This window comes from Carassius auratus, chromosome 22 (genome assembly GCF_003368295.1).
Source record: "Carassius auratus strain Wakin chromosome 22, ASM336829v1, whole genome shotgun sequence".
Lineage (NCBI taxonomy): Eukaryota > Metazoa > Chordata > Actinopteri > Cypriniformes > Cyprinidae > Carassius > Carassius auratus.
The window spans coordinates 16,161,383-16,188,059 of NC_039264.1; the positions used below are offsets into that span (position 1 = coordinate 16,161,383).

Sequence of the window (26,677 nt, forward strand, 5' to 3'; positions counted from 1 at the left end):
TTTTAACATATATATATTTATATCCTTATATCCTTTTTATAATAGTTTTTATTTCAGTTTGAATTTTTAGTGATTTTAGTAGATCGTTAAATTAAATGAATATGAGAAATGTTTTTTTGGCAACAAGTTGTAATGAAATACTTTTTAAATGCTTCAGTTAATGTTGATTTTATTTTCAAATAACATTTAGTTAGTTAACTATAACCCAACATATATAACTCAAAACATTTTTGTCAGTCATTTTGTTAAATATGATTTTTTTATGTTCCATTGGCTGAATGACCAACACACAAGTATAACACATTTTAACAAAATCCTGTCATGAAACTCTAGATGATGCAGTCCAAAATATCTACCTCAATCTGACCTAATGACATCATCACATGGTGATTGATTATTTTTGTATTTGCAGCCAATGAGCTTGGTGCTCAACATTCAAGTATTAACATTCAAATACTTGGCTAGTGCTTGCTGTAGCAATTGCAGTATGATTCAGAAACCCTCCACCTTCCCCAGCTCCACCTGTTAGGTCTTCTGTGGGGTGATTCATGTATGTTACATAGGGGTTATTCATATACTGTATGTAATAAGTGCAGCAGCAATATTTCCTACCAAAGCCTCCGAGAGTTGTCATGATAGAAATGTACTTCTGGTGTTCTGCAGCCTTGTTTTTGTTCATTTATATTTGGTTTCAACTCTGAAAGGGACTGGTTAAGTTATTCTTAGGTTTGTTAATAAGTATTTGCAAACATTACTACTTGCAACATGTTTGATGTTTTAAATAACTTTGTGGCATGATATTTTATTCCTATTAAGGCTAGATTTATGAGATGGGTGGTCTCGAAACCGTTTCATCTGAAATGTCAATTTCCCTGATAAATTAAAACCAACCAAGCCTCGCTTCACCTCTGTTATGACATATCCAATCATCCTTTTAGCCCATCTACAGACAATGAAATGCCAGTCAAGCGTGCAAAAGCAGGTCTCGGGATCTGCAGTCATGACTATGCCATACACGTTAGCTTCTGTGTCAGAGATAGAGGGAGGCTATTTAAGTGATTCATGGACTATTGATTCCCTAGTCAGTCCAATTGCAGGGACTTCGATTGGAAAACCTGTTCCCCTGAGACCTATCCATGCAGATGCCATATTGCTGTGTAGTGAAGCAGAATTGATATTAATTTGGAGCTATCTGTTCAACTAGTCGATCTCACTTTATCCTTCACTATAAGCCATTGTGAAAGACAGTCACCCTGGGAAAACAACATATCATGCAAACAAACGCGAGACAAATGCAATAAGTGCTTTATGATCTTTTTTTCTCCCCTACAGAAAGGAGAGACAGTGAAAAGGATACGAGAGGAGGTAAGCTACAAAATAGAGTCGTTCTCAGCTTCCCAGCATGCATCATGCACACATAACAGACTGTATTCCTTTTAAGCTAGTGCGGCACTATTCCACATGGATTTTTACACATAAATGTGGTTTAATGCTGGAAAAAAGACACTGAAACGCCCTTACGTCCCACATATGTCCTCAAAACAGTTGATGTCCACCACATTGAATCTGAAAGACTGCAGAAGACATGAATATTTAAATTAAGCCTCTCATCTCAAGGGCGCATGATGCACACACACACACACAGCAGACTCTAATTCATTAGTTTGATATGAATGCGTTGGTATTTTCAAGGTAGTTGCTAATAACAATAGCTTCCAGATAAAGATTGAAGTGGGTTACCAAGGAGAAAAACCCAGGAGTGGGTGAGTGTGTCCCTCCGAGAATAAAAAATAAAATCTTTTTTTTTTTTTCTGACATTAATAATCAGTAGACATTCTTCCTTGTCTCTAGTTCTCTAGCTCGCCTGAACCTCTACCTAATGGTTTTTGCTTCTTAACAACATAAAATGTCAAAAATAATGTTTATTCAACCTAATTAACAGTTTGGGGGTGGCAAATGTTAACACAAGCCTGCACATGAGGCATTCTCTATTGCATTAGTTGGGACACCACAGGGGTCAATCCTGGGCCCGGTAGATGTCATAAACTGAAGAAATTCCCACTGGAGGTTTTTTTATTTTTTTCTGCTGTTTTGTGCTTTTTATTAGCAGAAGTAGAATACTTTTTTTTTTTGAAGAAGAAGAAGAAGAAATACATTTCTATCACTCCACAACAAATCTTTTAAAATTCAGAACAGAAAAGAAATTAAAAGGTTAAACAAATTAAAACAATCATAAATTATAGTGGAATTCATTATAATCACCAAGTCTATACAAGATTGAAGCAGAACTGAAACTACTATTTTGTGGGGGGGAAATGGTAATGGTAAATAAACTTCGGCTCAACATGTTTGAGCTTTATGCTTGGTTTGCATGCTTTACAGTAATTGCATCAGATAAGCGTTTTTATTTTATTTTTTGCTATTTTATAGATAGTAATAATATATAATTTGAATAAAACGTAAGTTATACCGCAGCTTCAATACATTGTTGACTAAACTCACTTGCATTTGCATGCATTTGTGCATGATTGATAGAGAGATCAGTTTAAATGAAGCTGACAGTCAGATCCCTGCAGGAGAATAAATCATGCAGTTCAGTCCAGATCTCTGCTGAAGACATCCACACATTTGGACAGAACACACACAATACACACACCTAACACAAGGCTTATGTGGGCGGAACTGGTTTCCCTGAGGAGGTCAGGTAAATTTCTGTTTTACAGACGTACGTTGTGATTTTAATCCCATCCGAATCGAACATGCCGGCGTTCTTCTCGCACAACCCCGGTTAAAAAAATACAGAACAAATTGCCTACTATTTTCTCGAACATCCTCTGAGAAATCTAATCCTGTCAGGATAGGAATGTCTTGTGGTATATTACTTTTTTTGTTTTTGTTTTTTACAATGCTGAATACAGTATTTTTTTTTTCTTCATTATGGATTAAGGTGTTAAAAAAACAGTTGGTGGTTCAAGTACTGCTGGCATCCTACCTGATGTAGAAAGAAAATGCATTTTTATTGATTAATGTGCCTAAAAATGCACACATGCCTCCTGCATATTTCATTTCTGAGGTTAAAGGGTTAGTTCAGCCAAAAATGGCATAAATTACTCACCCTGAAGTCATCCTGGGTGCATATGTTCTTTCAGACAAATTCAGTTAGAATTATTTAAAAAATTGTCTTTGATCTTTCAAGCCGTTTGATGCCACTCATCGGGTGTTGCACTCCATCGGTCCATGAGAAGTTTAATAAAAACAACTCAAACATTAAAAAAAGTGTCTCACACAGCTCCAGGGGGTGAACAAAGGCCTCCAGTAGTGAATAAACGTGTTTTTGTAAGAAAAATATCCATATTCCAAACGTAATAATCACTTTAATCTAGCTTGCAATCACAGTTGTAAACAAAGCAGTTTTGGGGCAATGACGCTTTGCGCATGCGGTGCTCAGAAGTGACGCAGGCGGAAACAAAACAATGGTCACCGGGGGATTTCGATATAAGCCAAGAGGGAGACTGGTTTGCCTTTGCTATAGTAAGGAATCTTTGTTCACCCTTTGGGACACTTTTTTTTTTAATGGATGCGCTTTTTATTAAACTTCTCATGGACCGATGGAGTGCACCACCCACTGAGTTGCATCAAACGGCTTGAAAGATCAAAGAATTTATGGGCTAATTTTCATTTTTGGGTGGAGTAACACTTTCAAATACAATAAAAGCAAAGCCACAACTTTCCTATGCATTTGAGCAGCAATACCACTAGAGTAAATGCATAATATATAGTTTATTTACACTGTTTTTTTTATTGTTTTTTTTTACTCTTTCTCTTTATCAACCTCCCATCCATTTACTGTTCCTTTACATTTCCATGCTTACAGAGCAGTGCCCGTATCAATATCTCAGAAGGCTCATGCCCAGAGAGAATCATCACCATCACGGGTGCCACAGAGTGTGTGTTTAGAGCCTTCACTATGATCACAATCAAACTGGAGGAGGTAAGTACAGAAAAACCACTCTTACATATACAAGCATGCTGAGCAATAACCATACAATAAAAACATGCATGTCATTGCGCCAATATTAGAGAAACAGACCCATAAAAAACATCAAGACTGACCTTATTAGTCAAGACTATTGGAAATTGGATAAAAATCTACTTATACCTATGAATAATTAATGCTATGTTAAATCTACTCAAATCTGTCACATCGTCAACAGTATGTGCAAATTACTGTTGCTATTTGTTATCGAACATAAAAATTTGATGACACCAATGAATAACCACTTGATGCTATTCAAAACCTTTTTAAATTTACCGCATCATTAACAGTCTGCAAATAAGTGACTTGTGCAGAAACTGAATGGTTTCCGAACGATTTTCAGAGATAAAGCTGTCAGGTTGAATGCGTGAACACCCTTTAACTCTGTGTGTTTGAATTTCAGCTATTTTTGAGACATGGTTTGTAAGAACAGCTGGATGAAAGTGTCGTGGGTAGTTTTCATATATTGTCAGTCGGTCCCATAGCAGTGGGGTGCTATCTGTTGTAGGATAACCTTCGAAATATAATTTGAGCCCGTACACGTTACATTCCCTTGCTGATGCCAGTGAACGATTGCTGAAATGAGACATACAGCTCTCTGAAAAAAATGTGCTAGACTTCTCAAATCACGATGGGACTTTACTGATGTGTGTCAAGTTCGCCTGACAGCAACATTTACTCAACCAATGGCATGAGTCTGAGGTCGCGATCTGTATTTATGAGCGATAACACTTTTAAGCGTAGGAAATTGGGAGGAAATTATAAAAATGAAGCTAAGTGCATAAGCAGCCAAATGTAAACCTGAAAATACCCAGTCATTTATAGACACATACATACTTATGCGTCCCACATCCGTATTTTATATTAATGGCATCAGTAGAGTTATATAACTGCCAGTCAATGAGGTGTGTATGTCTGCCTGCAGCATCCGCAAAGTAATAATGAATCTTCTCACTCCTGCTAAATTCATTATGTATTTGATATCCTTTCATAGCAGGCAGGGTGCCATTCATTAAACATCTGTTAGGAATCTCCCTGTCTTCCGCACGAGAACCATTTCCGTAACGGAAGAGTCACCATAGAAACCCCTGAGGTGGCGGCGGGGTGCGTTTATGATGAGCATTACTGGTTGAGTTTTACAAGGAGCTCTATTGAGGTCTGGCCCAGCTTTGATCCAGAATGTTTTTTCCCGCTCTTTCAGTCAGCTGAGAACATGGAGGACATCTAAGAGCCATGTTTCAGGGTTTCGGATGATATATGACAGAATAGACGAAGAATTTCGGAGCTTAGGGAGAAGACTGTAAAAGTCTAGACTAGAAAAGAACAGAGTTGGGGTTTTTTTAAGCTTAAATTTTACAAAATGTTTTATTTAAATCTAATGCAGGCATTCCCATTTTTTCTTTCTCCAAATATATTTACTTGAAATACCCCTGATTTTTAAATATTGGTTAATATTCACATGACATGCAGGTACACAAATGTTTAATGCACTTCATGTTGTTAATAACAACAAATGTAATATATATTTTTTATAGACTATCCTATTTAAATCAATGTGACAAACAAGTATTGTAATGTAATGGATTACGTTACAAACAACTTCTTTTTCTTGTAATTTGGAATCAGTAACAGAACCCCGTTTAAATATAAAGCAGTTGTGTTAAAATAATTATAATTAAAACTAAATACATTTACATTAGAAATCTGCCGTGATAGATTTGTATGGTACATTTCACAAGTAATTACAAATAAATTACATGTAACACATTGAATTAAACATTACATTTAAGCAGAAAAGTATTTTCTTCAACCAATAATCTCATGTGTTCTAATATATTAGTTACATTAGAATATTTCATCCAATGTATTATTAACAACTTTAATAAAAATCATGTTACATTGTATAATAATAATCATTTATCATCATATTTTTAATGCTTGAGATCCAGGGGGAAGTCGTGTCCTAATGGTTAGAGAGTTTGACTCCTAACCCTAGGGTTGTGGGTTCGAGTCTTGGGCCGGCAATACCACGACTGAGGTGCCCTTGAGCAAGGCACAGCTCTTTAGTTGCATCAGATCAAAAGCCTTTACAAATTGTCATAAATTCTGAGCCAGGACCCCCTTACTCAACAGCTAATATGCAAATAAGAAAGTCAATCTGCTGAGAGTAATGTCTAAATTGATATTTTATTATCCAGGAGGGTTGTTAAATGAGACGAGAGGGATGAGGGGTAAAGGCTTTGTGTGATGTCCTACATCAAGAATGAATCAGGGGAGTGGACATCCTTTATTCACTGTAATTAAGAAAGAAGTATATTAATATCACTCCTAATTCCACTGAGAAAAGACTACAGAGAGCCACAAAAAGGCACTGGGAACAGAAAGTAATAGAGAATATAATTTCAGTCAGCCATTTGGATATTCCTTTCCACAACATCGGCAAGAAAAGATGCACAGATTTCTTTTTTTCCACCTCCCCTTTGTTCTCTGGAGGTTTTGGGGCGAGACTTTGAAAGAACACAACAACAGCGTCTCCAAACCTCTAGCGCTGATAGAAGCGCTAAACAGAGAAGAAAAAGACTCAGTAGCTCTACTTTCTGAGACGCCACTTGCGGCATATTCATTCGACTCACGTAGGTGAAGTCTAGGTTGATGGGCAAAGAGACAGCACACGCTATTTACATTTCAAACCCGGCTAGATTCCTGCTCCCCCCTAATTGATTGCAGAAGTGGTGGGCCACGATTCAGGCTGATATTTATTACCTGGTTTAATTAAAGAGAAAGCCTCGGAAACTGCACTAGGTGAATAATGGTCGCTGAAGCTGATTTCTTGTAGTGGCTGGAATATGAGTGTGGAGCGCTAGTCGTCCTCCTCTACTTGAAGGGATAGCTCTACTTAAAGCAATAACCATAAGAAATTTCTGAAAAGACAAGATGTGCTATTTTATCGGGGTTCTGTTTTCTCACCTTGCGAATGCAAGTCACATCTTGATAGAGACAAGTGCGGCTGACAGGTGGGTAATTATCATTTAATTTGGTCATAAAAATCAATGGGTGTCTTCGACAGCGTTGCAACTGTGTTCAGTCAACTATAACCTTTTGATAGCGAGGCACATCGATCTGCAAACTCTGAATAGGGAAATTGATTAAAGTGGCTTTGGTAAAGACCATTTCATCAGATTGCAGTCAAAAGCCACGAAGGGTCAATGGTGCACAATGGCATTTTCAAACCTTGGAACAAAGAACATACGTTAACAATCCTTGTGAATTATGAGGAAATCCTTCCAAGGGAAATCAATAGATTAATTCATGGCATGCCTCAAATCTTGTTGAGCAATGCTGTTGCTAGTTTACAACCAAGCCTCCGATCTCTTGTAACCTGAATCAGGTAACAAATAACGTGCTTTTTATTTACTTTTGCTTGTTTCCAGCAAAATATGCCAACAGTTGGCAGCACTCATGTTTGGAAAGGCCAGAGTCGTTGATTCCCTCTATAAAGTCTTTTAGCATGAGGATATCATAGGGCCAGTTCCCTCCGGGAGTAACATGAGGTTCATTCACTTGCTCAAGGGTACAAGTGATGGATCAGTGCTTGAAGGCTCAATCCTAAAACGTTCTACTTACCAGACCAGATGGTCTTGCATGGTTCCAAACCACTCAGAATCAAAATCCTTATTCTTTTGAAAGATACCATAAAAGCCACAGCACAACTTTCCGATAACACGTCATTCGTCCTATGTTTGGCTCTGAAGGACTTGGCTGCTCTTGTGGCGAATGGCACAGTCAGCAGTAAGCCTCCAGTCACGCTGCGGCTGGTCATCCCAGCCAGCCAGTGCGGTTCCCTCATAGGCAAGGGTGGCTCCAAAATCAAAGAGATCAGAGAGGTGAGTGCTTTTCTATCCTTGTCTTTCTTTCCTCCTCCCCAAGACTTCCATGTTAGGACTGCTTTCCCCCTTGCATATTTCATGTGTTTGGATGCCAGTAAAAGCCCATTTATTTTACATTTATGGTCTCTGGGCTGTCAAGATGGTATGAGGTAATGGTGAATGGTCTGTCATGCTAAATTGGTAGTGTTCCGTAATGCAGGGGGTGTGGGGAAGGTTGTTGGAGTTCATCAAGTGTGTTCAGCTTATCAAAGCAAGAAAGTACGTTCTGAAATGGGGTATGTTTGGTGGGTTGTTGGAGGCTTTAAAGTTAGCAGCACCAAGTAAACACAGTGCATCTCAATGTATTTAGTCCTACCTTCTTGCTTCATGGGGTTTGGTTAAGCAACTCTTGGAAATCTCAAGGGGTTTTTCCACCATTGTTTTGATTATAAATGTATGTGTATTTTAACCTAGCAATACTTTAGGGGGAATTGCTAGAAGTTATCTAAATCTGTTTGGGCACATTTTCAAAGAGAAACCCAAATGTGAAATTATGTCATTAATTACCCATCTTCATGTCATCCCAAACCAGTAAGACATTTGTCACAAATTCAGATATTTTTGATGAAATTCAAGAGCTTTTTCTGACCTTGCATAGAAACCAATGCAACTACCACGTTAAAGGCCCAGAAAGGTAGTAAGGACATTGTTATAATAGTCCGTGAGACATCAGTGGTTTAACCGTAATTTTACGAAACTACAAGAATTATTTTTCTGCACCAAGAAAACAAAAATAATGAATTTATTCAACAATATGTTTTCTTCCATGTCGATCTTTGATGCGCATTCATGTACCACGATGCACCCATGTGGTGCCACACAAAAAGTATTCTCGTGGCTTTCTAAAATTAAGGTTCAACCAATTATTCCACATGGACTATTTTAAAGATGTCCTAACTACCCTTCTGGGCCTTGTCTATGTAGGGTTGGAAAGCTCTCGGATTTCAACAAATATATCTTAATTTATTTTCCAAAGTTGAACGAAGGTCTTATGGAGGTTTGGAAAGACATGAGGGTGAGTAATTAATGACAGAATTTTCATCTTTGAGTGAACTATCCCTTTAAGGTTTGGGTTGGTCCTCATTTTACATTACCTAGGTCAGGGCTGTCCAATCCTGCTTTCAAGGGATCAAGTTATTAATGAACTCCAACCCTAAATAAAGACATCTCAACCTAAACATGCTATTAAAGGCCTCACCTGTCAGACAGGCGTGTGGTAGCTAAACTCTGCATGAAGCTGGCATTCCAAGAGCAGGATTAGACAGGTCTGACCTAGGTAATGATCTGTTCTTCTTTGGTTTGGCAGAAAACAGGGGCTCAGGTACAGGTGGCAGGAGATCTTCTACCTAACTCCACAGAGAGAGGTGTGACGATATCTGGCAGCCAGGATGCCATCATCCAGTGTGTCAAGCTCATCTGCACTGTAATACTGGAGGTAATTTGACTCTGAGCTTCATTAACACAAGACTTTTATGCAGGCATTTGCCTTGAAAAAAACTGTTGTGGATGACTATTGTGTGATATTCCTAATCTGCAAGACTTCAAAGGCTTCTGTGCTTCAAAGACCGCATACTGGTTTTCAGTTTTATCTTTATAAATGGATATGATACATTTCTGGAGACTAAACAGATATTCTTATTAATTTTTGCATGTCAAATACTTTTTCCTAACTAACTGCATGTTAAAAATCATTACAGTAATGATTAGTGAATGTGGTCTCAGCTCTCACACAGCGTGAAATGCATTTGCTCTTGAATGGGTTTCTTTGCACATTAATGGTTGAGACACAGCGTTTGTACTTTTTATTCAGTGGGATTGTGCTGAATGCACACTGCTCGTTCTGTTTAATTTTTAATGGACTGGATGAGGGGAAGATTGTTGACGGCTACACTGCCCATTTTAGGAATCCTCGGCTGTCTGCCTGTTCTGGGATGCAAATTATGTGAAGTCACCCAATGAATACTTAAAAAGATGATTTTTGTTTGGTTGAGCAATTGTGGGGGGATGCGCTTCACTGGGTTTTCATCAATTTGGCCTTATTCTGACCTCTTAATTGAATTAAATATGAGCAGGTACAGTCAGTTATCGGCGTACTAATGTTTTATTCGATAAAATATGTCCTTCAGGCCCAGATGACACCTCGTCTTGAACTAAAAGGCCATGAGTGATTTCAGAGTCATTTTGTAAATGCATTTTATTTTTTGGTTTGAACAACAGACTTGTGATGCTACTCAAAGAAAACATGCTCAGGGCACGTTTTCAGCATTGCAAGTTTTCCATCTGAGGATATCATGAGCAAGCATTAATAGCATTCTGAAATAATTTGGCCAAATGACTTCCTGTGAGAGGATAATGGTATGCTTTTAAGTGATCCGATGAAGAGCCAATCGATAAATGTTACATTTGTGCACCGTGCCAGCATTTCCAGTCATTAAGATAATATGACCAAATGACTTTGCAAATGCCTTGGGTAAGAGAAACCGTGATTTGTTCTAGACTTTTTTTAGTGCTATTGTCGAATGAGCTGAGAATGATAGTCAAAGTTTAATATTGAGGGTGAATTTGTAAAGTTGAAATGAATAACTGTTGTCTGTTTGTAGTCTCCTCCAAAGGGTGCTACCATTCCGTACCGCCCCGCTCCTGCTCCAGGCACGGTGCTCCTTGCTGGAAATCAGGTAAAAATACACACCAAAATGGCAAAACACATGGTTCCTTCATCAGCAATACTAACTGTCCTATTTTTTTTTTTTATAAAATCCATAACACTTAAAGGTGCACTAAAAATGTCAAATATTCCATAGTGCACCTTTAATAATTGTTAAAGGAATCGATCAAAGATGTAACTTTGTTTCAAACAATTATTACCTTTTCCTTCTGGGGAATTTTTGCATATCCTGACCACTCTTCTTAAAATAATGAAAGTGAATGAGTTGTCATGCAAACAGTCACAAAAGTAGTCAACAAATCTACTGTACAACAAGTCTACTGTATTCCAAGTTAAATAATGACAGAATTTAATTTTGGGACAAACTATTCCTTCAAGGCCTTGTTCACACTGCACACAAATCTGATTTGTTTTTTCACATCTTCAGTCTTCAGGACTGGCTGTCCAAAGTGACATTTTGCAAGGAATGGAATTGAAATCCATTTTTTTCAGACAGTATAGTCAATGTCTGGTACAGCTACATCGATTGTGAGAGTCATGACGTACGTGTCATTTTGATGCCGAGAGAGTTGTTTCTTTTACAGCTGAAATTAGCAAGTTGTCATTGTGGATGTTTATTATGGCTTCTCACCATGGTGTTAAATTTACCAGGTTTACAGTATTTAATTGTATGAATGCATGCATTTTAAAGGATGACTGTATTGAAATCAGTTTTTTGTTGTTGTTGTAGATCAGTCTAGTCATAGTGTTTGTATACATCAAAAAATAAATAAATAAAGATGCCGGTGTGAACAAGGTTTAATTGTCTCAAATATAAGCCTCATAGCTAGTGCTGGGATCAAGCAGATCCAATTAACACCACCAAAAACACCAATCCCACCTGTAAATATGCTGTGTGCACTGAAAATACTTAATATTCAGTTGATTTAATATTGTAGAGTTTCATAAAGCGCCACACAGATGACAGCATGCTGCCTCTATATTTCCTTTAATAAAGAGCGTCTGTCCATCTATGAAGGGTATTTTTGCTTTGGGACAGTCTGTGGTTATGAAATATTTCTAAGCTTGTTTGTTGTGTGTTCTCATTAATGACATGGACTGAAGTCATGTAAACAAAGCATTGCAAACATGAATATATACATCTAAGGTTTAATTCCATTTATTAGGTTACACTGTTATGAATCTGTCATGCAGCTAATATCATATTGCGAGAAATTCTTACGGCCTCAATAGAGCTTATTCAGTGTGAATGGCATGTTTAATTTGGCACAAATGAAAATGGGATTCAGGAATGGAAGTATATTCAAAACCTGAAACACAAATTTGTGAGTAAAAAGTGTTCACAACTCTCAGTTTTGTCTGAGGATATATTTTGATTGCTTAAACTAAATTTGTTCGTAAAACCATTCTTACTTAAATCATCGTATTTAGAGGCCTTTGATTAAACTCTGTTTCCATCCTTCACAGCCTTGTTTTCATCCCCATCAAATAAAGTATTCTGTCTGTCCTGACTAAAGTCATTTGTTTCACTTTTTAATCTATCGTTAGCACCGTTAACTCATTTCAAGTAATTCTCTAACACATTGCCTGAAGAGAGTAGGAGAGGCCGTTAGGTTTATTCGTGTTGACACAGCTATTCATTATCAACACTACTATGCATGAATAACAGTAGCATTAAGACCAATCAGGTTTATGAATATTCCTAACCATTAAAATTATTGTGAAGTCATTTGCCAATAGTGTAATTAATTGGACTGGTAGAAACTTTGACGTGCACTAATGATGCATCGTCTGTTTAAAATATTTACCTGTCTGTCATGATGAATAAGATTAATGTCTAATAATGCAATTAATGTTCATTGCTTCATCTTTTTTAAACACTTTTCTGTCTGTATTCAAATCATACCTAATGGTAACGATAGCAAAACTGACGCTAAAGTACATGCGAAATATGTATAATCGTAAGACTAAATGACATGTGAATGAAGCCTTGGTTTGTGTCTCTGTCCCCTATTTGCCTTTTTAAGGTTTTCGAAACATCAGAGTTTGCGTCTCACCCGCTTTTCTCAGTGGCTCAGGGCGGGCTGGATCTGCAACAAGTGAGTATGACTTATCCATGAAGGATAATATAGGGAGCCTTGCTTCCCACTCTTTCTTTATTTGACACTTTTGCCCCTGCATGGAGATGGGAATTCTGTTCCCCTCTATCATTCCTCTTGCCGCATGTTGCAGCCAGTGTCCTCCCCACTTGAGCAAGGGAGCGAGACTATACAGCAATTACTGTTTTTAGAAATGAAATTGTTTTTCCACTTGACATTCAGTTCAGGCATGGCTTTACCATTGATCCGCTGCAATTTTATTGATTTTTGCTGAGAACTGAGTTTTGACTTGATTTTGTGAATTTGTGTAAACTTTACAGGTATTAAATATAGGGTGTCCCTCAAGGCTGTGGCTTTGGACCTATAATGTTAACATTTTATAAGATGTAGCAATAAATATTTATTTTTTTACCCAAAACACTTACTTTTCTGTTTTTATGTAGCTCACATACACAGAATTATGAGCTCAAAAAAAAAAAAAAATGCAACATTATAAAATGTATGCATTCGTAAATTTTGTGAGGAACTGGTCAAAAATGAAGTTGATTTTTCATTTTACTTTCTAAGTTTGTTAAAAAATAATCTACTTTGCTTTGAAGTGTATAATTTACAGAGTGTGAAAAAAAATATCCCTTTTCTTTAACAGTATGAGGTGCTTATCACTGACGTTTCTGTGAGAAACATTTATTCTGGATGTTTTAGTAATAGGATACTCTGCTGCTGTTGGAAGTTCATTTGAGGATACTATGATGGTGTGAATGACTGATAATCTCTCGACGTAATGTTTAGGTCTTCTGGGCAGACTGTTATCAGTGTATCTGTGCAAGTTTAACTATGAAGATTAAAAGGAATAGTTGATAGCATCATTCCCAAGTCAGCAGTTAAGCACAGTGGTGAAATCATTTTTATCATGGCCTTGAGACACAATATTAAGGTTAAGAGTGTAAAGTGTCTATAAAAGGAGTTTTTCCTAAAAGATAAAATTGACCAAGCTTTATGTGATTGCAAATCTACGAGATTTAAATTTTTCTGTGAAACCCAGAAGAGATGTTTAGCAGAATGTCTAAGCTGATTATATTTACATAAGTTTACATTTGCACTTTAACTTGCACTTGAACAAGTGGCATTTGTTGTCACTGTTTGCTGGTATGATACATATAATATTCCTGGTCTGATAAAGAGCTATAGCGGAGGGCAAACATTAGTTAAACGACTAAACTAACTGTTTTATGACTTTAGAAGTTTAATGGACTACATTTATGACCTATTTTGAGATTGACATTCCCTGGTCACTGTCCGCTTTCGTTGTATGGAAAACAACCGCATGAATATTACTGGAATCATCTTGTGTTTTGAGAGTGAATTCATTTTATTTTTTGGGTGAACTGTTACTTTAAGTGTCAGCTGCTTCTGACTAATGCTGATGTGAGGGCCAAAAAGGGGAACCATGTGACCTTCCAGTACACACACTCTACCTCGAGACCTGTAAGGACGAGGTGTCAAGCCCGAGCACTGACATTCCTCTTAAACGAGCGGAGATAAATGCTGTCTGCCAGGAGACAGGGGACTGACATCACCACGGCTCTCGCTAATGAAGGCACCACGTATGTGTGTGTGTGTGCATAAGGATTACGCTGCGTTAAGTGGCTCAGCCGGGCGATTAATGCATTTCTACATTATTTACGAGCGTTTTGAGCTCAGAGAACAGGAAGGAAAGAAATAATATGGAAATGACTGAAATGATGAAAGCTCTGTCTCCTTTTTGCTACCTTAAGTCCTTACCCGGCATAGCTTTTGAAACCAAGTAATAGTTCAACCAAATTAAATTCCAGTTTATGTCCTCAGCCCCCTCAAAAAGGTTAGGAGCAAAATGAGGGTATCAGGCTCCAGAAATAAATGGCCATTAAAGAGATCCATATGACTTACGCGCTATATTCCAAGTCTCCTGAATCAAAAATAATACAAAATTGAAGTCCTCAATAATCAGTTGTGAAGAAATGAGAGTAGTGTCATGTCTTTGGTATTCTGATGTAAATTCAATATCCAACTGCTCCATAGAAGCAAGCAAGCCGTATTTTTTACATTGTAAGCTCAAACTGAAAAGGAACAGGAGGACAAACAATAAAGATAACAAAACAAAATGGAGCCTAACAGAGACACTGAAGAGTATAGGGGTGCCAGTCACGTAGCAAACTCTTGAGCTAAACCCGTCCTGACAAAGAAGGGTCATGTTTCCCCACCCTAAACAATGTTTGTCTTGAGAGCCGTGACCAATCATTTTCATTAACTTGGCTACCAGAGACACAAACTAGGGTTGCTCCTCAACATGGACTGCCATTTCTGCATCACTGATCTTTTTTATTTTATTTTCCATTTTATCCTCCCTTGGTTTCTCTCTCTCCATCCCCCTTCCATGCGTTTAAACTTTTAAACAGGGTTATGCAAGAGAACCTCTGGGAACAGCACACAGCGTTCTCTGTAGCTTTTGCGTCTGGCTATTTGGCTTCTCATTCTCTTTGATGAAGAAGCCTTGATTCAGAGATCTTCTAGTTTCACATATGTCCCCTTTAGAAAGTTTTTGAATAATAAAGGTGGGAGGGTGGTCAAGAGGGATCTAGTTCTGGCAAGTTGAAAAGTGCCCAAATACGTTCTAAAATCAGGCAACAGAGAAGAGAAGACCAGCAAACAACTCTAGGCTTGAATGTTTATATCTTGCATAGATATATACCAATAATTACATATCAACATACATTCATAATTTAACAGCTTCAATGTTTAGCATGTGCGAATGTTATATACTTCTTTGAGGGTTCAACATTTCTTTTAATAACATTAAAATGATGATAGCTTCTACAGCTTATTTCCTGATCTGAAGATTCTGTAGAAGATGCATAATAGTGCCCCTTACCGTAAAACAGTGAAAACATGGATTGCCAGATGATGGAGAAAGAGTTAAATAGTTACGAGTCATATTATTTAATAATATGTTCTAAGTGTTTCTTTCAATTTTAACACTTGTTACTGTTTCTTTTTCAGGCTTATACTGTACAAAACCAATACGGCATTCCACACTCAGAGGTAAGAAGCTTTAAAGAGAATTTCTGAAAACCGTCTTCATTCGGCATAACTTCCATTAGTTGAGTGTTCTTTTGTAAAGTAAATGAGCTTGTTTTACAATTGTGAATGAACTATACAGTATGGTTAAATTCTCAGCTGTGTCTTTTGACAAAACCCTGTGCATTTTGATAAAACCCTTGCATAAAATTGAAATGACATTTCCCTTCCATTTTTTCCCAGTTGGCCAAGTTGCACCAGTTGTCCATGCAGCAGGGTCTTGCCCCCATAGCTCAACCAACGGCCACCCAAGTTCTGCCTGGTATGTTTTTTCCAATCCGAGGCTCTTTGCGGAGGAAGATAATGGTTGGGATGGAGGCAGATCACACAAATTATGGGATAGACAGTGGCTAGACTGTAATCAGCTTGTTGCCACCTTGGTCACATAAGCAGGATTCCCCTTTTAAATCATTCACTGGAATATGGTGAAAAGGTCATATAGTTATGTTTTTAAAGGCAAGGAACAATGTGAATGCAAAAAAGTAGGTTATTTTTCCAACTTTTTCTCTACTTCTAATTAGGCGTGGTGTTGAGATATATAGATATAGGGAGAACTCTAGTGCAAAAAACAACTTATATTCACCCAGAAGCACAAGTCTACATTAGCAGCGCTAAATCTCCTCGTACAGTGAGTGTGGATATGACAACAATTTCACCTGAGAACACATGCTTAAGTACGTGAAATCAAACAGACCTCCCAAAGACCCAAAAGCCATCCAAGTTCAAGGTAACACACCTGAGCTCCATGGAGCATAAGGCACATGCAGATTGCAGCCGCAAAAATATGGCCAAGCTTTACAAGGCTCCACAGTCAGCTCCTGGGGCTTTTCAGAGGCATGACAAATGTCCAGCTAGGAGGGACTCTCTTCTTTTCTTGCTCCTTCACCTTTTTCCCTTGCACAGAACCAGACACCCAATTATACAGCCACCCCAAGATATTCAGCAATGTGTTTCAAGTTGCATGGAGTTTCCCAACATTTGCCAAAGGTTTGGTTGTGTAGGCTCTCTAAAGCTAACAGACTGTTGAATATTACATAAACAAGCACTTTTGGAGCAAATGTGAGAATCGAGAAGCCCCTTCGAGGAATTGAGTGGTCAAAACAAATGTAATAGTTGCCCCCTGCCGCTAAAACTACAAGAGCACATCCTATCATGATATGGCTGGGGAATTTGATTATGTCTGAGGTAAAAAGCTCATCAGTCAAGGCAATGTTTCAGTCTATTAAATAGGCCCCTGTTGGGTTGAGAGGCGCTGCTGGGTCTGGGTCTCCTGTTGAGACAGGAAGTAGATGGAAAGAGAAACAGGCTAGCTCTGTGCTCATCCCTGTTGAAAAAAAACAATCATTATTTTTCTTATGATATGAATTTTTTAAATGTCATTATACCAGTGTCTTTTAAACAACGTTCAGAATGCGACACTGTTTGAGAGTGGTCTCTTTTCACAGCTGCACTGTGGGGTGGAAACATCTGTACGTGTTACTAAGTGTCAAAGTTCCAAAACTACATGAACAAAATACAAACCGTCATATACCATGGAAGTGGTATAATTTTGAACAAAACCGTGATATGCATTTTTGGTCTTACCGCCCTTCACTAATTTCATCTCTACCGAGCATAAGTGGCATAATGTTGATCCACAGGCCTAGGTTTTGGCTTATAATCAAGCTAAGATGCTCTTTTGTGGTAAACCGATTTAAAAGGGTTATACATTTAGTAGTTTGGGAGGTAACCTAGTCTAAGTGTTGGATAAGTTGGACAAGTGACTGTCAGGACTTGAGGTTTAAGGGTATTCTGATTAACCACCCTAACTGAGCTAATGGGGACTTAGTTTACCTGGTTAACCTTGTTCTGAAACAGCTTGACCGCTTTAGACTTTTTTTTGTTCAGAATGCAAGGATAAAGAACCTTGATGATTTACACGCCAATATAATTTAAAAAACAATTTCAGGTCGTCCCAACCCAAACCATGCCATTAGTTGAGCTACTGTTGCTGTGTTGATCCAAATAAACAGATTGCGATTTGGTTCGATACAGTCCTACAGTCTGAATGATTTTAAAAAAAGGTTATTATTTACAATGAACATACAAAAGAGTAAAGGGAGAAAGAAATGTGCTGTGCATGATGGGTGAAAATAACACGTCTTAAGATTACTCTCATCCACATGAATTCAGAGGAGCTTCTGTCAAATTTAGAAGAACACAAATGCTGAACGAAAAGAAAGGCAAATAAATAAGAAAGCAAACAGTGAATTCTCCTATGGTTTGTTAACTTGGTACCTATTCGTCTTCCAGCAGGTATCGAGTCCGGTTCCCAGACAGCATCACAAGAACTTCTCATTCCAAATGACGTAAGTTATCACATTACTCATGCTACTCACTGATAATCTGTACAACAACACTTTTGCTTTAGTAATAATGCCTAATTATGTTTTTGAAGACATTATTTAATCTTTGAGGATGGTCATATCTTTGATTTAGACTTAAGTGCTTTCTATAGAAACACCTCTCATGGCACACTTTGGCCATGCAGAAATCTTTTCAGAAGTCTTTTTATCTGTCCACCCCCTGCTCTGCTAGAAGAGCTTCACAAGATCCAGTTCAATCCTGTCATGGCGTCTGACATGCTTAGCACTCCTCTGCTGTCAAAACAGAGACGGTAAATAAAGCCAGAGCCTTTTGTCAGAGCTCTAGGTTGTGGTGCAGACCCCGCACCCCGGGGGCCGATGGGACGTTCCCTTCATGCCTTCTGACTGGGGCTCCCTCTCGCCTCCACGTCTCCCTGAGATCACAGGATTAATCGACTGGCGAAGGGCCCAGACATGGACTCTGACCATACTCAGCTCTCAGTGTTCTGTTCTTTTAAGCCCTCATGCCCAACTAGTAATAATCTACAATTAAGGCAGCGATAGTTAAATGGTGCTGTTCAAATCAATCTGTGTACGGTCTGACTTTTCCCATTATCGGACACCAGTTAAACAGTTTATATTCTAAAAAGTCATTGTAATGTTGTTTATCAAACTGTTTTTGAAAACAAGTGCATGTGAACTACTACTTATTCATTTTGTGGTGTTGTCAGTAAATGTGGTTAGTGAGCTTTTCATAATTACTCTTAGAATATTCCCTGAAATTTGAGAAATATTTTAGTTATACAAGCCAAGTGCTCTTATACAAATGAGTGTGAAGCTTACATAGTGCATACATCAGCATTTTTGGTTTCTTGTGCAGCTGTAATGACCCGAGTGGATGCATTATCTAGAGGGATTCCGTACAAGCTAATTTATTGACTACCTTGATGCACATGAACAAGAAACCAGCTCTTATCACACTGACACCAGCTTCAAATAAATATTGACTTCCTCAATGCATTCATTAGGTACTAGACCTCATTTCTAAACCTCAATGTACATGGTAAACTTCAAAGAAACTACACCAATTTCTCCAACCAAGGTGCTAATTTAGCATGCTTGTACATTCAAATTCCTGCGTAAAGCTATAAACAGGGCAATGTAAGGTATGTATTATTGAAGTGCCCTCACAGCGATGCAATTCCAAGGCAAGGCAACATCAAACAGACATCAAACGCCTGGCAGACCAAGTTGTTTATCATTCGCAATCAGGTTTCTCTGTATATAGGAGCAGTTCCTCCATGGTGAACCATCCCTGTAAATGGGTAGAAACATGTCACACTTAGATTGGGATCACAGAGCACAGCAGTGGATGCGGAGACTAACCTGTGAGAGGTGGAGGCGACCATCAGCGATACCAGTTTTAGCTGGCAGGAAATGTGTACATGTTCCCCATACTTTCAAAACTAAAACCTAAGTAGACTCACCTAAAATATACCTAGTCTTCAGCATGACTAGGGTATATATACCTGTGTTTCACTTCGGACAGATTTGACCCCAAGCATGCATCTTGATGTCAATGGATACAAAGGAATAAATAAAACATAAGTATTTGTTTGGAACTGGTAAACTTGACGGTTGGAGGAAGGTGTGTAGGAGTCGATACTTTGTTTCGTTGATATCTTGCTGGCGGATGGACAATTCGTAGTGTTCAAAAAAGGAAGGATATCAGTGGGCAAATATGTGGTGCAGTGCAGATGACATGCTGGAATCCTCTATGTCAGGGTGGCAGTGAGACCTGGAGGTCGACTATAAGCACTTAGCCACAATCAGCTGAGCCATTAATAGCCCCTGGGCACCAGGGGGAGCGGTGTGACGAATCAGGAGCTTTGACGTTCATGTGACTCGTGAGGAAAGGAATGCTTTGTGGAGCAATTCTTGCTCACATAATCCAACGCAGACTCCAAAGTGAGGGTTGGGGGCTGGGATGCAGGGTGGACAAAATACAACCTGTCAGTCATTCGAATGTCAAACTTTTAACTCATCCCAGTTGGGGTCATGCCACTTTATCATTGTCTGAGCTTGACATCAAGCCTCGAGGTCACCCAACCCCCTCGGTCCACTTCCTTGTGGACATCTTCCACAGAAGGTACAGTAATCTGGATTTATAAAGAAGGTTTTAGCTGAGTTGGATAGCCTCAAACATATATATTTAATCCCACAGTAGGATGAATTAGTTGACCACTTGCTGTTAAACTGACTGGATCTGCTGAACTATTAGCAAAGGCTTGATATAGAGACAATGCCATGCACAGACACAGTCATCTTAGGCCCAGATGAACAAACACAACAAACCAGCACCTCAAAGTTAACCAAGAGAGATTGGAGTGTTTGTTAAGGGACACATTCGATACAGGCATTTGAGCACAAATACTGTCCCTGAAATCAATAGTCACTTGGGAACGGTTGCACCATCTAGACATAAAAAAGCTGGGTGTAAGCCCTACTTTGGGCTTTGCAACGTCCTGCTTTATGATAAATATTTACACCTGTTGCACTAACTGAAACTATGATCAGGCGCAATTATGCCTGGCATAGACAATGTGCATCCACGCTGACACATTCTCCTGCACTTATATAGCTGAGATGACGTTAACGCCACAATGGCTACAACTAGTAACATAGAACTGAATTTCTCAAGACATAAATGTAAGTGAAGCCACCACGCCATGGTTTCATTGAGTAAACATTTCCTAACAAGTCTGTGTTTCTATATCTGAATTCACCCTGCACATTTCCATGACAGCATCAGGGTTAAACAAAATATAATAAATGTAATACAATGCTTCTCTCTGGAGTTTTTTCTTTTTTTATGTACAATGAATGTCTTTCCTGAGGTAATTTTGACTGTCCATGACATGTCTTGTTTTACTCTTTCTGTGGCTGAAAATAATTCACATTTATAGTTTGTATTTTGTGATAAAATTCACAGAATATGAAAGCTGATAATTTATTTTGAAGATTCTACGTAGAGAAATTCTACGCATGACTTGAAGCGCATTTTATATCCAGTCTAGCCTTACAACCGTTGTATGTCCAGCTGGTGCAGCCGGCCCCTGGGCAATAGGACCAGTTGTATGCCATGTTTTATGAATTTCTGTATTGCAGTTGATCAAGCTCCAGGGAAATTATCCTAATGTGGAATCTGAGCGACACAATTAGTTTTCTTTAAACTGGCTAGGTTGCAATATGCACCATGAACATTGGTGTCCTGTCCTGTTCCCGGGAGGACCACTGGTTTAGCTCCAATTAAACACACTTGAACCAGCTAGTCAAGGCCTTCAGGATTTCTAGAAACCTCCAGGCAGGTGTATGGAAGCGTATGGACTTTGGCCCTACAGAGGCTGGATTAGACACCCCTGTCTAAGAGAGAAATAGTGCCAAGGAATAGCTGTTTATATATAATATTTATTAAACTGATTGGTATTTTCTTTCCTCCTAGCTGATTGGCTCAATTATCGGCAGACAGGGTACAAAAATCAACGAGATCCGCCAGGTGTCCGGGGCTCAGATCAAGATCGGCAGTCAACTGGACAGCACTAGTGACCGACACGTCACCATCACGGGCTCCCCAATCAGCATCAATTTGGCCCAATATCTAATCACATCCTGGTAAGCACTGGAAGCCATTCCATCATAATTGAACTTGACCACTCCATGTGTTTACGTGGCATAATTAACACCATAATGCTGTAGAAGACCCTGACAAAACCTCTGGAATTTTCAATCAGGGGTCTTTCCAGTCCATAGTTTGCTGGCAAAAGAAGCACTCTTGAGCAAAAGCATTGCACAACTACAAAGCAAGGAGATGTGCTAGGAAGAAGCCAGACTGAGGGATTAATTGGCCAAGTTTCAAGCCAGAAGCTTGTTAGAGCTTTAAGGCAGAGTATTTTGGCTGCCTCATAGACAGACTGTAATTTTCTCCCACAAGATCTTTGTGGTTGCAATTTGATCAAATGTTGTGTCAGGCAAGAAAGCAGTAAATTCCTGACAACTCAGTTCCTCAGTGAAGACTTCTCCATCAATGCGGGGGCCAAATTTCATTTGCTAATGTAACAAAATTAATAGTTCTGTTCTTTACCCAGGCTTATAAAAATGTCGGTTCAGTTAACATAAGGAATTTGCAAATCCCTTATAATAAATCTGAACAATTAAAACCAATCTTGTAAGTGAAGTTCAAGTCGGTAACAAAAAGACGACTAGAATATATTTTGTGGACCCGAGCAATATGCATTAATGAATGCTAATTAGGAAACAGAATGAGTGGCTTCTTTATTTATTCCCACATTTCAGTACTGGCTAGGAAAGAAATTAAGATTTCTAACAGATGCAGTGTCGTGCAAAATAATATATTAATTCTTCTAGCATATTATGACACAGCAGGTTGACAAAAGAGCCGTAATTGGGTCTTGAATGAAATATTTATGCTTGTCTCAGGTGTGTTCAACAAGCAGACCGGTGCAGAATGTCAAACTCACTCTGAGAAGCCCCTCATTATTTTATTTGAAATCTGTTACTCCGGCATCCTGCATGGAAAAATTACTATGTTGGTTTTGGGAAAGCTTTTGTTGTTTTGTTTCTGTCTTAATATTATTGATTTCCCATCAGTTGAATTCCTATCAGTTTGGTTTTTGACAAGTGACGGCAACAAACGCAGATCCCAGAGCAACCGAAGGCACTCTAGCGGCAGTATACTTCCTTAATGAGTCAGCTCCATCAAGCCAGTAGAAATCAAACATGATTATTCATGTCCTGGATAAAGTCTGGAGCCGTCACCCCCAATCTGTGTCACTCTCAAAGAATACTTCCTCCGAGACAGACGTCTCGTTTCAATGCATTGCATCAGCGCATTCTGCATATTGAACACACCCCATACTTGATAATGTCCTGAGAAATCAGTTATACGCCCTCGATATGTACGTTAATGGCAGAGCGCATTTGATTACATGCATTCGTCAACATGGTACTCAGGGCAAATGCATCTTTTTGACGAATTGATAAAAGATTAAGGAAATGCTACTGAAATTGAAATCATTTTGTTTCTTTTCCCAAAGCCCTTACCCAAGCCATCACCCTGAATTAAACAGCTCCTTTCCCATGAGTGCCAAGGTCCCCCCTCAAATAATCTGTTGCAACCACCAGCAAAACACACCTCTCTTATGATTTTTTGTTTCTGTTTTTTGATTCTTTCTATTTATTTTTTATTTCTCTCAACTTTTGTTTAACATGTCTTTTATTTAACCTTCTAACCCTTCTCCATCCGGCTCCCCTCCCTTGTCCCTCCACCCTCCTCTCCTCCACCTCCTTCCTTCCCTCCCTCGTACAGTTTAGAGACCGCCAAATCCACTGCCCAGTCCTCCTCCATGTCGACCCCTGTAGACCTCAACATGAGCTTCACCCAGACTGCTCCCCATGCATCGTCCTCTGCCGCAGCCCTGGCAGCGATGGGCGGCCTGCCCCACGCTCCACTCTTGGGCGCCCCCTATACCCTTCCCCTCTCCAGCCTCCTGGGAATCAAATCCGTCCCCTTCTTGACTCTCTCGGCCCCTGCTGGCGCCGCCGCTGCCCCCGCCCACGGCACCTTGGCCTCCTACACCGCCAAGATCTCCTCTGCCAACGGCATCAAGAAACCAGAGCGACAGAAGTTTGCGCCCTACTGAAGAGGAACTACCGAGTCCCTCCTTTGTTTCCAAGAGAGGAATTAATTGAGGGTTCTTCTCTTCATAGCCAGATGTAGCGGTGTAGAAACAGACAGCACCAACTTATTTTCTTTTTGGTTTAGTAGCTTGTCCTGAAAAAAAAAACTGTAGGAAAATAATGGCATCAATTTTAATTATGACTTTTTTGGGGGGCTGAGGTAGCCGCTAAAGCCATAGACTATACCTAATCTCCTTTTTTCCCCGAAATCTTTACATACGTTTATTGTCTGCTCTTATTTATTGATAATAACAAAATATTCCCGCAAAGAGTTTATAACGTAGAACACTGTTGACTGATGCTAATCTCTTATGTATCAGCTTTTATACAATGATGTCTGTGAATGCTTCTGTATACAACTTCCTGATTTTCTTTTTTCTTTTTCTTTTTTTAGAAATCTTTAAATGATGTATTAAAACAAAATATGAAAAAAAAGGAAATGTTTTTAATAATGACAACAGATCTAAACCTTGCTTTCGTGTTACATTTTTACATTTTGTTCACATTCGTTTTGAAATGTTATTTATTTTATTTATTGTGCGGAGTGTTTCTTTTACAGTCAATGTTTGTTTTCTGTAATGGCTGCAGGTTAAAAAAAAATACTTCCATTCGATCATGGTTACATACGTCCTGAAAAAGACACACGTCTAAGTAACCACGAACAAGATAGTTGTTTAAGTACTGAGTTTCTTTACTTTCTATGGGACGTGTAGGGTGCCACGTTGAAATCTGGTGTGATTAAATATAAAATACGAAAATTTGATCAAATACGAAACAGCTAGCAAATTAATTTCACATTTTTGGCTAGCCATGGTAGTGTATGGACAATATAATTTCAGGGGGTGTCTTTCACCATTTCTAATGGCATAAAATGACTACTATGCATGGTGACTGCCCTTGTTGGAAACTAATGCTGCATGTTGACTTGGCCCCTCACACTAGCAAAGATAGCTAACACACAGGTCTCTGTCGATGGCGTTAAAACTAGGTTGCAATATTTGGAAATACTAGAATATACACATATAGCAGACCTACACACCAACCTGCTTCAAGTGTAGCTACAGTAATCATTATGCTCGATCACAGAGTATATTACATGGACTGACTTTTTGTTTGTTTTTTTTCTTAAAAAAAAAATAATAATATAGAAATAATCACACTTATTTTTCTAAACCTAGATTCCTAAAAACGTAATGTGACCACTCACATGATTCATTCACTTGGTAGATGTAGGTGTAACCTTGACTCGTGTTTGTCATTTTATTTTATTTTTTATCATCATTTTTTGTTTTGTTTAGATCTTCTCAAACCTCTTTCCCATACTCATTTGCATGAATTTAACTTGGCGTCTATGCAAAACATCTCGGGGGCGGTTCAGCGAGGTATCCTATGTCATGCTTCATAGATGGCCCTAAATAAACCACCATTGGGAAAGGGCTATCAGCAAAGGCGGAACCCAAGACAAGGACAATGATGCTCTCAAATGTATGAACCATGCCATGTAAAATATATATACATAAATATATATGTTATATTATATCCATATTTCCCATTCCAAAGCCTAACAGATAACCACAGTTTAACACACTATACGACACAGTGTGGCTATGATAAACACTGTCACACTTCACAGCGATAATTCCAGGATAGCCGGACATGGTTCGAAAACTGTTGAAAAGATTGCATTTTCGGAGGTCTGGTTTTTGGATTCACATGAGGTTTCGTTTGTCAGCCTTGGCATAAATGCAACTCTTGTTTTACTTTTATTCATCAATGCCATACAAATGAATAAAAACAATACTGTATTAACGTAATCCAGTCTCTTTTGTTCTTTCGCAGCTGTGCGAAATTAAGCAACATTAACATTAATAGCTGAGTGTGAATGTGGTGGCGTTTTTTTTTTTAATTTAAATAGGAAGTTTAGACCTGAAAAGTGTTTGAACTTAACACCTCAAATAAACACGCAATTAAAACTAAACCCTAAGGTACAATGTGTGTTTTATTAAAGCAATAATCCACTCAAGGCCATTATATTGCAGCGATTTTATCATGGGTAAGGGGTGTTGATAAGGTTAGGCATGACACAAAGCCCCTTAACTAAGGTAAAATCAGTGTGCTTTATGGCCTCCAGTGTGATGTTGCTTGCATAAAATGACAGCAACAGTAATATAAGACAAGCAATATTAATTTCCTTTACAGTAACTTTCTTCAAAATCAAATTTGTGAGTTGAAGCGTGCCAAATTTTGAATCGGAGCCTATGTAAGTTCAATGTCAACATGAAATAGAAATTCATCTTGTCTATTTTCAAGAAGGACCTTACAGACACGTTGACGAATTTGTAATTTTTAATCAAAATGTCATAACTTGATCTTCCAGTGAAATGACAGACGTCTCTCTGGTGACATATGTTGGACTTCTCCAATTACTTCGTCCATTTAAACTCTGCCCCTTTAATAAAATTGACTGCAAGCTTACATTTACATCCTATTCAGATTGCATTTTCCCCTTTCTGACAATTTATTAAACATACATCGCAATATGTTAACGTCACATTGTCACTTCTGTTACATAGCAACTTGCCTACAAAATATATAAATATATACATTTAATAATAATAAGTAGTAGTTTGAGACTGACTCGATTACATCTGAAATGTGTCATGAAACTGTACAGTCACTACTGAAAACTTCTGTTTTTGAAGAAAGTAAACATTTTTGGCTTGTTTAAAGGGACA

General features: G+C 38.5%; 1 protein-coding gene across 6 annotated transcripts in view; it reads left to right on the top strand.

The window, feature by feature from the left end:
- The window catches only part of pcbp4 (poly(rC) binding protein 4), an 82,391-nt gene extending 56,635 nt beyond the window's left edge, over window positions 1-25,756 (top strand). For 2 of the 6 annotated variants that reach the window (XM_026197918.1, XM_026197919.1), the window contains 11 exons: window positions 1,333-1,365; window positions 3,875-3,991; window positions 7,789-7,920; window positions 9,269-9,397; window positions 10,563-10,637; window positions 12,655-12,726; window positions 15,763-15,804; window positions 16,024-16,102; window positions 18,133-18,188; window positions 21,688-21,857; window positions 23,572-25,756. In XM_026197918.1, coding sequence (XP_026053703.1) covers window positions 1,333-1,365; window positions 3,875-3,991; window positions 7,789-7,920; window positions 9,269-9,397; window positions 10,563-10,637; window positions 12,655-12,726; window positions 15,763-15,804; window positions 16,024-16,102; window positions 18,133-18,188; window positions 21,688-21,857; window positions 23,572-23,905 — 1,239 coding nt within the window. In that variant the 3' untranslated portion in view covers window positions 23,906-25,756. Of the gene's footprint in view, window positions 1-1,332; window positions 1,366-3,874; window positions 3,992-7,788; window positions 7,921-9,268; window positions 9,398-10,562; window positions 10,638-12,654; window positions 12,727-15,762; window positions 15,805-16,023; window positions 16,103-18,132; window positions 18,189-21,687; window positions 21,858-23,299 lie in introns of all 6 variants that reach the window. The other 4 variants (XM_026197923.1, XM_026197920.1, XM_026197922.1 and 1 more) reach the window with 4 other exon arrangements.
- The last annotated feature ends 921 nt before the right edge of the window (window positions 25,757-26,677 follow it).